General features: G+C 35.8%; 1 protein-coding gene and 1 pseudogene across 2 annotated transcripts; both read right to left on the bottom strand.

Moving 5' to 3' along the window:
* Positions 1-262: 262 nt before the first annotated feature.
* LOC145572585 (short chain aldehyde dehydrogenase 1-like) lies at positions 263-5,470 on the bottom strand. The gene is made up of 2 exons (XM_081631550.1): positions 5,327-5,470; positions 263-1,287 (listed from the first exon to the last, which is right to left on the bottom strand). Exons 1-2 carry the CDS (start codon positions 5,365-5,367, stop codon positions 471-473), a joined length of 858 nt encoding a protein of 285 aa, XP_081487676.1. The 5' UTR covers positions 5,368-5,470; the 3' UTR covers positions 263-470.
* A 2,256-nt stretch (positions 5,471-7,726) lies between these two features.
* Positions 7,727-9,990, bottom strand: LOC145572584 (short chain aldehyde dehydrogenase 1-like; annotated as a pseudogene). Its single transcript, XR_014096886.1, has 2 exons — positions 9,891-9,990; positions 7,727-8,710 (listed from the first exon to the last, which is right to left on the bottom strand). The product of XR_014096886.1 is annotated as a short chain aldehyde dehydrogenase 1-like (transcript).
* Positions 9,991-13,379: the final 3,389 nt, after the last annotated feature.

Below are 13,379 nucleotides of genomic sequence, written 5' to 3'. Positions count from 1 at the left end.
CCTAAAGGTTAGGGATTTATCATCTTCTTCGAATTGACCATTGCAGGTGAACATTCTCTATTAAAGGTTTCAACTTTAAGTAATGAAAAAGTGATAATGGAGGTGGTAGCTTTGACGGAGTTAACGACAAAACCAATTAATTTGTGGATTTCTTTCAACTGGTAATAGTAATGTACTTGAATTTACTCCATTACCCCTCACTAAATCAGCCGAAATGACCTCCGTGCCCTTATATTAACAAGATTCGTTTATATCAGTTATCAACTTGTATTTTGCCTATATTTATGTTGTGCTTCACTAACATTGTGCTTGCTAAAATAGGCCTTATTACATTGTACCAATATGGGTTAAAACATATGGTCCTACTATATTAGCTAGCGCGAGTGCGCGACTATTGAACAATATCATTGTGATTTTTCTAAAACACCTTATTTTCTTGGGCCAATGTTCAATATGGCCTTTTTTTAAGATCATACAGAATGTTTAATGAGAGCCATGGTAAAAGATGGATTAGTAACTGTATACCCACCATCAACTACAAAATTAGCACCACTCACAAATTTAGCTTCATCACTTGCCAAAAACAATGCTGCATTAGCAACATCCAAGGGATCTGATTTAACCCCTTTGAGCACATAAGATTCACGAATTACTTCATCGACCGTCTCCTTATCCATCCCCAATGCATTCGTTGCTAATGGCGTAGAAACAGCACAAGGCGATATCGCATTCACCCTAATGCCATATTGTCCCAATTCAACGCACAAGTTCTTCATCAAACCAATGATTGCGTGCTTCGACATGGTGTATGCATGAGGTGCATCGAGAGCCATCATCGATGCAATGCTAGCCGTAAAGAGAATGACACCGGACTTAGCCGGAATCATCACCCTCGCGGCATGCTTAGCTCCTAAGAAGCCACCATACACGTTTGTTTCAAACACGCTTTTAAAATTTTCATTTGTGGTATCTAAAATAGATGGGGTTGTGTCTCCGTATATACCAGCGTTGTTGAACATGATGTCGAGTTTTCCGTGTTTAGAGATGGTGAGATCAATGAGATTTTTGACATCATTGTCATCGGATACATTGCAATGAATGTAAGTGATTATGTTTTCGTGATCGTTGTCGTTGTTGGAAGCAATTATTTCATTGCACAAGGATAGTCCTTGCTCATCTTGGACATCTCCGACCACAACTTTGGCGCCGTGTTGGACGAAGAGTTTTCCTGTGGCCTTTCCTAATCCACTTGCTCCTCCGGTTATGATAGCTACCTTACCTTTCAACCTGCAAAGTTTTAATTGAAAATGGTATTTGTATACCATGTCAAAAAAAAAAAAAAAAAAAGTTCCGGTCAAATCTGAAAAATTAATTTCAGATTAGATTAGATAAGCAAAACTAAGTTGGACTAAATTATAGCTTCAGACCCTTAGTGGTAACGTATATGCAATTAAATATGATTTCTGCGTGGTTCAAAACTTCAATTTCTGATGGTAGATGGAAAATAAAGAATGTTAGACAATTTTTTAGGGGCAAAAAGAGTAAGGTTCATGATTTTTTGGTATAAGTTTTGTTATGATCTTTCAATAGAGTTTGTTAATTTAAAAAAAATAATAATAAAAAAAAATAAAAAATTGCTTGTACAAAGTGGAGTAATCCCTTTAAGGGCTTTGCATACAATATGAAAATTAAAAGTGGAAAAGATAAATAAATTAAAGAAAATAAACAAGGATTGTGAACATTTTTTCATATAAACCAATGAAAGGCCCAACCGCCCAAGAGCCATAGGTAGACGAGTTTACACAAACGGTACATTGTAGCACTGTCAAAACGGTTTGACAGTTCGGTTTCGGTTCGGTTTGAAATCGGTTCGGTAGTTAATCGGGTCGGTTTGAAATCGGTTTAATTGTCTCATGGGTCGGTTTTGGTTCTGTTTAAATAGTTATCGGTTCGATTCGGTTTCGGTTTATTCTTAAGCGGTTTTAATTCGGTTCGGGTTGTACACAGTCCGGGTAGTAAACGGTTCGGTGCAGGCGGGTTGCGGTTTGTTAACGGTGCGGTGTAAACGGTTTTTATCCCGGTTCAAACAGTTTCGGGTTGGAAACGGTTTCGGGTTGGAAACAATTCGGTTCTTTTTTGGTTCAGTTTATAACTGGTTCGGATCTTTTTCGGTTCAGTTTTTAACTGGTTCGGTTCTTTTTCGGTTCAGTTTATAACTGGTTCGGTTCTTCGATGGTTTAACCACTTTAACATTATTCATATCGGTTCCATTTCAAGTTTACTAAATTACGGTTCCGGTCGGTTTTCGGTTTCAAAAAATAAATTGTTTATCGAGTTGTTTGGATTCGGGCAGTTAAATGGTTTTGGTTTGAAATTTGATAGTACTTGCTAACCTTTTGCGTTCACAAGTTTTATATAAAGTCGGCAAGTCGCGAATCATTTCTTATTTAGGCATCATATTATAAACAAATTCTCATTGATTTTATAAATACATATTATGTTCTATTTCAAGTTTAGTCATACTGTTTTTACTAGTTTATTACGAAGTAGATTATAAGAGTTAGTGTATTAATGTATTATTGTTTTACAATTAGGTTATTATATGCTTCTTATTTAATCATTTATATATTACGCATAGTATCATAATCATGATTTGATGAGTTCTTGACTTCTTGTGAAATGGAAATTTGCAATTTGGTAATTCGATACTTGATTAGTCAACAAAACTGATAATTATGACTAGTTTATCATTATATATTTTCATGAAATTATGAAGATATTACAAAGTGCTTTGATTTGTATAATGAAAGAAAACACTAATGACTAATTAACAAGGTAGTATTGATTAGTTCAATCGATCATATGTACACATTATTAACACATGGCATCTAACCATCTCATAGTTTAATATTCGTATCATCGTTATTCGTATGTATTAGTACAAAGTTATAGACTCATTAGTGATCTTTTTAAATTTATCTATTTATACATTTTATTAATATAATGTTTTTATAATTTTTACGTGTATGAAAATAAAGATATACTAGTAGATGTTTTAATACGTGTCTTGGGCACTGATCCCGATCAAATGGGGCAAAAAAATACTAAAGAATTGAGGGAATAATATTTTTGTAGATGAATGTACAACACACAAACACACACGGATCACCACTCTCAACCATAGATTAAAAAATCAATGGTTAGATTCTTTCTCCCACAACACACACTGATCACCACTCTCAACCATAGATTAAAAAAAATCAATGGTTAGATTCTTTCTCCCACAACACACACAGATCACCAATCTAAACCATAGATTAAAAAATCAATGGTTAGATTTATGTGAAACCCTTTTGAAGCCCAATTTGGAATTAGGGTAATCACTTATCAATCTTCCCCTCTCTCTCTCCGCCGCGCCCTTGCTGTTCCTCTCCCTCTCTCTCTCTTCCTCTCTTGCTGTTCCTCTCTCTCATCTCTCTAATTCTATTTCATTTCTTGTGTATTCTTTGACAGACAAGCGAATTTGTTCTAGTTTTGAAACCCCCCAAATCATTATAGTTTTGCCGTCGACCACAATCATCCCTCATTCCCTTTCTCACATAGTCAAATGACGTCCGACGGATATCCTACCGCAACGGCAAGCCGGTGACTGCGCGAGTACAAGATCTCGTCGCAAACAAGCACATGACGATGACTGCAAGTTGCAGTGTTAATTTAGATGTTTTCATGGTTTGAGATGGGTCCAGTTTAGCTATGAGTTTTAAGGAAGATGTTCATTATTAATTGTTAATGTGGTTTGCCTATGATAAAGTATGATAAAATATTACAAGATCCTTCAATTTTTTGGATTTTTGGATTATTTGGCTTTGTAATTGTTGCTGGTCTGCCTGTTAGTATTATTTTTATAATTTTGTTTTAATTAATTATAATCCTGGTAGAATGGATTTGATAAACTCGGGTACCCTATGTACCCGGTTTTCTTGGGTCGGGACATGGGCCGACTTTTGAACTACCCGAAGATCCGGGTACCCGCTTTTTCGGGTACCCGAAAACCCGGGTACCCGGATTTGAACACCCCTACCTGAGGCTTGTTTTGCTCTTGTTTGTGAACACTGATTATTCATAAACGGTTATTTTAAAAAATATTCTAATATTTAATCCATTTAATTAAATTCCCGTAAAAAAAAAATCCATTTAATTATATTAAAAAGTTTGTAAACGGTTCGATTTAGAAGCGGTTTGGTTCATAAACGGTTCGGTTCATAAACAGTTCAGTTTACAATCTGTTCGGTTTTTAAATGGTTCGGTGAAAACGGGTAGCAGTTTGCTAACGGTTCGGTGTAAACGGTTTTTTTGCCAGTTTAAACGGTTTCGGGTTAGAATCGGTTTCGGGTTAGATACGGTTCGGTTCTTTTTCGGTTCGGTTTTCTTTCAGTTCGATTTATATTTGGTTCGGTTTGTTAACGGGTTCGGTTCTTATACGGTTTAACATTATTCGGGTCGATTCGGTTTTAGGTTTACTAAAATACGGTTCGGGTCGGTTTTCGGTTTCAAAAAAATCGGTTTTTAATCGGTTCGGTTCTCATTTGGGTCGGTCGGTTTCGGGCAGTTAAACGGTTTCGGTTTGAAATTTGACAGCACTAGTACATTGTCTTTCTCATTAAGATGTCAACCTCTGTTTTTAGCACACATTTAAAATAGATGATTGGATGCATTAACAAAATAAACTCATATTAAAAGTAAAGCGAGTAAATTTCAAACCTTTTTAATTTAATTACACATATTAATTATTCTCCATAAAAAAAAGCTTTTTAATAATCGAATAATCCAACCTCCAAAAAAAAACAAAAAAAAAAAAGATTAATCCTGTATTACATTGACCGTAAGAATGTAATGACTTAATTTGCTACGGAGTTCCATTAAGTCAAGACTAGCTTTTTTTTTTTTTTTTTTTTTTCTTTTTTTTTTTTTTTTTTTTTTTTAGCAATTAGATGCAATTTGATTGCTGGCAACGCAAAAAAAATGCATTTGTCCAATTTTTTATTCAGTGCAATGACTAAGGCTCTGATGAGTCTATTTCGTTTGTTTTGATGAAACCATTTTTTGAGAAAATGATTTTTCTAAGTGATTTCACTTATTATTCGCATTCTATGGTCATATCATACCAAAACTAAGAAGCTAAATTAACGAATTTCATGAGATTGAAATATTGCATCAAATATACTCCTAAAACTTCCCAAAAACTATGATAAAACAATCATATCTAAAAAAAATAAAAATAAGTGAATTAAGAAAATGAACATTGAGCAAGAAAGAAGAATCACACCTCTGGGCAGTAAGAGGAGTCATTGATGATGTGTTGTTCATTTTTGAATCTTGACCTCTTTATTTTTTATCCGCACTTTTGATATATTCTTACAACTTTTGCTCTCTAATAATTCTGTATAAATTATAGGGTGGAAATTGGAAAATGGTTCCTTTAGCAACTTATCTATAAAGTGCATGCTTCCAAAAGACACATACTTGGTGTATTTTTTTTGACAACCTCGAGAGAGAGTAGTAATTGGTCGTAACACCCTGAATTATGGCTTAGGTGCACTGAGCACCCTAAACTTTGCTTAGTAGCCAAAATACCACCAACTATGGTGTAAGGTGCAACGTGTGTCTTAAATGAAAAATTCTAACCACTTATTTCATCGAAGGAGGTGAATCCGAGCTTGCCAAGTGGATGACAATTGTTCACCATTTCTTTAAACTATTTTGGAGGCTGAAGATCACCTATTCCGATGAAATAAGTGGCCAAAATTTTTCATTTAAGACATGTATCACACCTTACACCATAGTTGGTGGTGTTTTTGGTTACTACGAAAAGTTCAGAGTGCTCAGTGCACCTAAGCCATACTTCAAGGTGTTACGGCCAAATTTTCCTTTAATTAATGAGTAATGTCATATATTCACTAATTTCATGTTTTAGGTCGCAATGCGTCTTTAAGATCTCATAAATTTATTTTTATTTTTCAAAAGTTGGTTTAAATAAGTGGGTAGGCACATTTTAAATAAGTGGGCCAACCTCATAACAAAATCATACTTATCTACATTTTTTTTAGTTGACACGTATTTATTTTTAGTTGATACGTTCTCTTTTTTGGCAAGCTTTTTCTCTTATATTTACTAGTGTATCTTACTTACTTTATCATTCTCTCACATTATCTCTCCTCTCCTTAATATATATATATTTGCCTAAATTAAACGTGTCAACTAAATGAAAACCGAAGAAATATTTCATTAAAAATGTTTTATGTCAAATCAAATGGAACAACAATCTCCTCCTTAAGTGTTAATTTATAGTCTTCCTCTTAAATAAATACGAATAAATGGTGCATCCGTACCTTTTAGAGCCAAGTAGACCTGGCAATCCTGACCCGACCCGATTGACCCGACCCGAATAACCCGACCCGTAACCTGAAGTTGACCCGAAATCATTGACCCGAAAATGACCCGAACTCGAACTAACCCGACCCGACCTGAACCCGACCCGAAATGGAGTTGACTCGAACATGACCCGATGACCCGAAGTGACCCGACTCGAATGACCTGACCCGAAATTGACCCGAAACCCGAACTTGACCCGACCCGAAATGACCCGAAACCCGAAGTGGCCCGACCCAATTTTAACCCGAATTGATTGACCCCAATCAACCCGACCCGAATTGACCCGAATAATAAGAGAATAGGATGAAATGGTTAATTACTTGTTTTAAGGCTTCTTTATTTTCTAAGTAATAGGTACTCACGATTTTTTTTTTTTTTTAACGATTTTACTTTATTTTCCAACTATTTTTTTTAAGTTAATTTATATTGGCGACCCAACACAAACTTGACCCGAATAGACCCGACCCGAGTTGACTCGACCGAAATTGACCCGAAAATTGATCCTAAATATTGACCCGACCCGAAAAGACTCGACCCGAATTGACCCGACCCGAACTTAACCCGACCCGAACTTGACCTGACCCGAACTTGACCCGAAGTGCTGACCTGAATTTAACCCGAAACCCGAGTCGACCCGACTCGACCCGAACCCGACCCGAACATTTGTTGACCCGAACTTGACCCGACCTGAATTGACCCGACCCGAACCCGACCCGAATGACCTGTTTGCCAAGTCTAGAGCCAAGTACTCCGAAGAAACACATGAAGATAAGCCTTATTAGCACAAGGCCTAACACAAAAGGCTGTCTTAGATAAGCCTTAACAATCTCATTTTAAAATGTGAATCCATATATAGTCTTTTTCTTGAAAAAAAAAAGTAGGTATAAATTGTGCACCCATGCCTTCTTGATCCAACGTCTCTAAAGAGACACAAATAGATAATTTAAAGAAGAATGCATTTTTTTTTTGTTCATAAATGAGAATGTTCATTACATTAATAAACATTATCATATTCCGTAATCCTAACACATATTACAGTACAGAGTATATACTAACATACATAACCCTTATTGCATTGTATATATATGAACATGGGTTCATATATATGGTCCATGCATTTTATAATCTCATTCATACAATGGCCTTGTTTGTCAATTGGCTGCTGGCTATTGGTTGTCCGCTGGTTTGATTGGCTGGTTTGACTGGCTGTTTGTATTAGCTTTTTTGTTGGCTATTTGACTTTTTATTAGTCTAAAAACATGTTTGGTAAAATTGGCTGTTGGATGTTATTAGTAACTTAGGTAGCCAAAAGCCAAAAACTACTTCATTTTGGCTTAAAAGCCAGCTTTTCAACTGGCTAAAAAAGCCGTTTACCAAACACAAATTTTGGATGTTTGACCAAATAAAAAAGCCAAAAGTCAAAAGCCAATCAAAAAGCCAATGAAAAGCCATTTACCAAACAAGCCCAATATGTTTCTCATATAGAATGTTTATTGAGAGCCATTGTGAAAGATGGATTAGTGATAGTATAACCACCCTCAACCAAAAGATTAGCACCACTCACAAATTTAGCCTCATCACTTGCCAAAAACAGTGCTGCATTAGCAACATCCAAGGGCTCGGGTGTAACCCCTTTGAGCACATAAGATTCTTTATTTATTTCGTCGACCTTCTCCTTATCCATCCCAATGCATTCATCATTAACGGCGTAGATACAACAGTTGGTGATATCGCATTCACCCTAATGCCATATTGCCCCATTTCGACGCACAAGTTTTTCATTAAACCAATTATAGCGTGCTTTGACATGGTGTATGCATGAGTTGGCTCGAAACCCATCACTGATGCAATGCTAGCCGTAAAGAGGATGACACCGGACTTAGCTGGAATCATCACCCTTGCAGCATGCTTAGCTCCTAAGAAGCCACCATACACGTTTGTTTCAAACACGCTTTTAAAATTCTCATTTGTGGAAGTTAGAATAGATGGGTTTGGGTCTCCTAATATACCAGCGTTATTAAACATGATGTCGAGTTTTCCGTACTTAGCGATGGTGTGATCAATGAGATTTTTTACATCGTTGTCATCGGATATGTTGCAATGAACGTAAGTGATTACATCTCCGTCATCGTTGCTAATTTCATTGCATAAGGAAAGGCCTTGCTCATCTTGAACATCTCCGATCACGACTTTGGCGCCGTGTTGGACAAATAGTTTTGCTGTGGTCTTTCCAAACCCACTTGCTCCCCCTGTTATGATTGCAACCTTACCTTTCAACCTACAAAATGGTGATGTTTCAACAAATTATACTTAAATACTCATAGTTAGTTGGTTTGTTGTGAAATTGCCAAATGACAACTTTGTTTAGTTACTAAGTATTTTTCTATCAACCCCTTTTATTGACACATTCTAGTATAAGAGGTGTTAAAAACTAATCCGATTGTGATTTTGACTTGTATATATAGACGCTATGATTTAAACACCTTAGCTTGTCACTGAGTTTAAACCTCTAGTTTTTATATGTAACTCACATGTTTAAGTAACACAACACACATACAACTAATCAATGCTCCGTATCTCTTTTTGGTGTTAAGAGAGCCACAAGGGCGAGGGTGAGAATTGATCCTAAGATCTCCTGCAACCGAGAGGGAAGCTCTAACCACTTGAGCTATCCCTCACTCTCCTCTGTATCTCTTAGTAGTCTGCTATATAATAATTTAGTTAAATTCCTAGCAACAAGGCCTTAACATCCTTTCCACTTTCTTATTACTCTATATATATTAAGGGCTTGTTCTGATTGACTGAACTAAGCTGAACTGAATATTGTATGAGAGAAGGAAATTAAGAACTAAACTGAACTGAAAATAATCTGAAGAGAACAGGCCCTAAGGGTAAATTTTTTTTTGAACCCATTAAGGGTAAAATTGACTTATCATCATTTCTGAAAATATGAACTTGTCTCTAGGGACAACTTTCACTTGATAATACACTCGTTTTGCTTTATTATGTTATCACTATCTTATACTTCGTAATTGATATCATCAATATTTTCATCAATGAAGCCTAGGTTTAGAGAATTTTAATCAGGTCATATTCGTCAAAACAAACAAAACTTAACTTGTACCAAAAAAATAATTCAAAGCATAATCATAAAAAATAAAGTAACAAAATTTAACCACACATATTTTTGCATTGTAGACATGAAATTAATCCATCGATCCCGATTATTTTTGATATATGCTACCACATCTAACATAATAACATTATGCAGAACTTCGAAACTAATAAGTTAAATGAATTCTTTCATGAGATCGAATATTTACTTTATTTAGTACTAGTATGCATACTTAATTTAATTACACAAAAACTAAGACAATATTTCATGCACATAGAAAAAAAATAAAAAATAAAAAAAAAATTAAGTGAATTGAAAATGAGCAAGAAGAAGTAATTCAAACCTCTGAGCTGTAAGAGGAGCCATTGATGACATGCTGTTGATTCTTAGCCTCTCTTTATTTATCAACGCTTTGGATAAATAAATTTCTTACAAGCTTTGATCTCTAATAATTCTCTATTAATTATAGGGACGAAAATGGCACCTTCTAAAACTTATGTGTAAAGTGCATGATGCTTACAAATCATGTGTTAAATAGATTAATAGGAGATTAGTTGGTAACATATCTAATCACACACATTATTGCTTTTTACTATAGATCTATTGACTTATTGAGTGTCATGTTTGGGAATTAAATTTCTCTGAAATTAATAAGAGAGTAGTAGTTTTTTGTGTCTTATTGATCTGGGCCTAGATATGATCCTTGTGAGAAGGTAAATCCATCAATTTGTGTACTTATTTAAAAAGCTTGAGAGGGGATTGAAATAATTTCCTAAAGATGGGTACTGGTTGGGAGATGCTAGCCAGTGTGTTGATGTCAACATGTCTTATGCTAAAAAAGGTCATGCATGCCTAGATGGAACAAGAGAAGTAAATAAGTAATGGTGTACCAAGCTCATGTAGAAATTTCATAAATGACGCTCATGCATGACCTAATTCACATGTTGAATTATGTCGGGTCGTGTCATGCCTACAAGACCTGTAAATTATTTCTTTGTAAATTCACATGTTGAATTTGTGTCGGGTAGTGATTATGATAGTAGTAATGGACTTGTGGTAGTGGGTAGTATGTAGTGGTAGGGCTATAATGAATTAAAAACTCAGCCCATGGCCTAACCTGTGAAAATTGGGTACCTTACTACCATAGTACCTGGTTAGTGCTTAGTGGATATTTGATATTCCCGGAATAACTATAGGCACATAGCACCTATATGTTAGCAAACATATAGGATGACATTCTTGAAATTAAGTTAAAGTTTGTCATTTAAAAGTGAGCCAAAGTGGAAGGGATTTTGGTGGACAATATGTGGCAACAAGTACCACTTATACTTAATGGTATATTATACATGCATAATAGTACACATGAATGTACCACTGTAGCATAATAGTACACATGAATGTACCACTATAGGAAAACATTAGACGAAAAAAAAAATTAAAAATCCCAAAACGCCCTCCCATGTACCCGCTTAATAAATAGGTGCTATGCGCCTATATGCACTCACATTCCCCGCCGGCCAGGTTAGAAAATAAAGTAAATAAAATAACAAAAAAATACCCTATAATCATCGGTTACAACCGTTTCTTAATTTGATTATTCGAAATTGAAAGCAGTCAATTCTATTTCGACTATGTACTCGGAAGTTGAGCTTTTTTACTTTGACTTAAATATATTCCATTCTTCCATACAATCACTAGCGCTATAGCTTATTCGTTTAAACCAATACCTCGTAATATTTGATATTTCATACGGAGTACTTTCAATTTATAAGGCTAGTCAACTGATGGAGTAAGTTTTTTCTTTAAAGGTTAATTCATATAATTTACTATACTCATTTCATAATATAGTATCCACATTTTATTTTAGGTTTCCAAAAACCGAAATATTATCCAATACGACTAATTATGACTAATTCACTGTAAAATTAAAGGTAGATAATAAGTTATGACAAAATAATGAATTCAAAATATATATTATTATAATATATTCGAGTATCATATTCTTCCAAATTTCCACAACTATGTACGTAAACGAAACGACCCCCTAATCAACATTTGGAATTATGAAATTTGATTCCAACTTCGAATTATTCAAGGGACATTGTCAATCTGGTCCCCAGTGTCTCTTATAAGACCAAGACTTAATAGCTTTCTATAGTAGGACCTGTTGGACCTGTATTACCAAGCAACCCAATATGTCTAGGGTATTGCTCAATAATTAAAAGATACATTAAATCAAGCAAGACGGCCTGATTGAAATAAGTATGGCAAGCAAGATCAGAATATCAATCATGAAGATACTTGCCAAGAATTTACTTGCTGAATAGGGAAATAGAATAAATCAAGAAGATCTCCCACGCTTTGAATATATTCGATATCTTTGTAACCTTAATGGGTCCTAAGTATAAATAGCATAGTGAGACATCATAATACTTATGTACGTTCACATATACATTAATATAAATTGATTATTTCACTTATGCTCTCGGAATCGTGTCCTTGCTGAACAAGGAGCACTGTCCTCACTCAGTATTGTATCTCCAAACTCGTCCTCTTTTAAGTTTAATTGCTTATTTACTGTCATATTATTGCTCTTGGTTATTAAATTTCGTATTTATGGTTTGATTGTTATTACCCCTAAATCCCTAAGCAAATTCCTAGATGCCTTACTAAGATTTGCCTAAACAATTTGGCGCCCACCGTGGGGCTGATAATCAATTAACCTGCCAAACCCATCAAAAACCAAGACAATCACCATGACTGGACAACCTGTACCCTTCACCATAGCCAAAATCAATGAAGGGATGAACGCATTCCGTCAAACTCTAGAGCAGCAAAAAAGCCAAATCGAAACATTGTTAGCCCAGAAAGTCCAAACTGAAGCCAAGCTTACCAGCCTAACCAGACAAAACGAAGCCCTCCGTAGCCAAATACAGTCAGTTTCATCCAAGACTGTTAACACCCGAAAAAGCACTGAAAGCATAGCCATGCAGCTTGATATGTCTGGAACTTTCCATACCCCTAATAACGGGAAAAAAGGTTCTAACAGCAGGGAAGACACCTTGGATTTAGATTTCATTGATGCAAGAACCTTCAAGAAAAGCAAGCAGGAAGGAACTGAGGAAGGAAGGAAAGAAAAGGTAGTCAAAGAATACCTCAAGGCGTTTGAAGCCAAGATTGCAAAGATCCCTGGAGTGCCAAAGCCCGTGGAGGAAGAGGCGGCAGACGGCTACATAGAGTCACCTTTCTCAGAAGAGATCGCCATGGTGGAAGTGCCAAAGAACTTTAGCACACCCAATATGGCCATGTACGATGGAACAACAGACCCTGATGAGCACGTGTCCCTCTACAAGCAGAAGATGATGACTAGTTCAATCCCTAGAGATATCAGAGAAGCCATCATGTGCAAAGGCTTTGGAGCCACATTATCAGGTCCAACCCTAACTTGGTTCATTAATTTAGATAATGGGACAATTCAATCTTTTGCAGGGATGGTGAATCTCTTCAAGATTCAGTTCGCCAGTAGAAGGAAAATCGAGAAGCAATCCTCAGATATATACCGTGTCGTGCAAAGACATGGAGAGTCCTTGAGGGATTATCTTAACAGGTTCAACAGGGAGAAGATCGGGATACACAAGTGTGATGCCCCCACAACAATCGAAGCCTTCAGAAGGGGATTGCTAGATCACATCAAACTCTATAAGGAATTAACGAAATATCCCTGCACAACCTTTGAAGACGTACAAGCCAAATCTATGGCACAAGTCAGATTTGAAGAAGATGTGTATGCAAGAAAGACTCCACAACTAGATCGCCAGCCAAGAAGGAGCAA

This window comes from Chenopodium album, chromosome 12 (genome assembly GCF_948465745.1).
Source record: "Chenopodium album chromosome 12, dcCheAlbu1.1, whole genome shotgun sequence".
Taxonomy (NCBI): domain Eukaryota; kingdom Viridiplantae; phylum Streptophyta; class Magnoliopsida; order Caryophyllales; family Amaranthaceae; genus Chenopodium; species Chenopodium album.
This window is presented reverse-complemented; position numbering and strand designations above follow the sequence as displayed.

What these genes read in the sequence shown, in the direction of transcription:
- LOC145572585 (XM_081631550.1), bottom strand. Translation starts at nt 5,367, where the DNA reads ATGAACAACACATCATCAATGACTCCTCTTACTGCCCAGAG. An exon ending in ACTCCTCTTACTGCCCAGAG is followed by an intron (nt 1,288 to 5,326) that starts GTGTGATTCTTC and finishes AAAACTTTGCAG; the next exon opens with GTTGAAAGGTAAGGTAGCTA.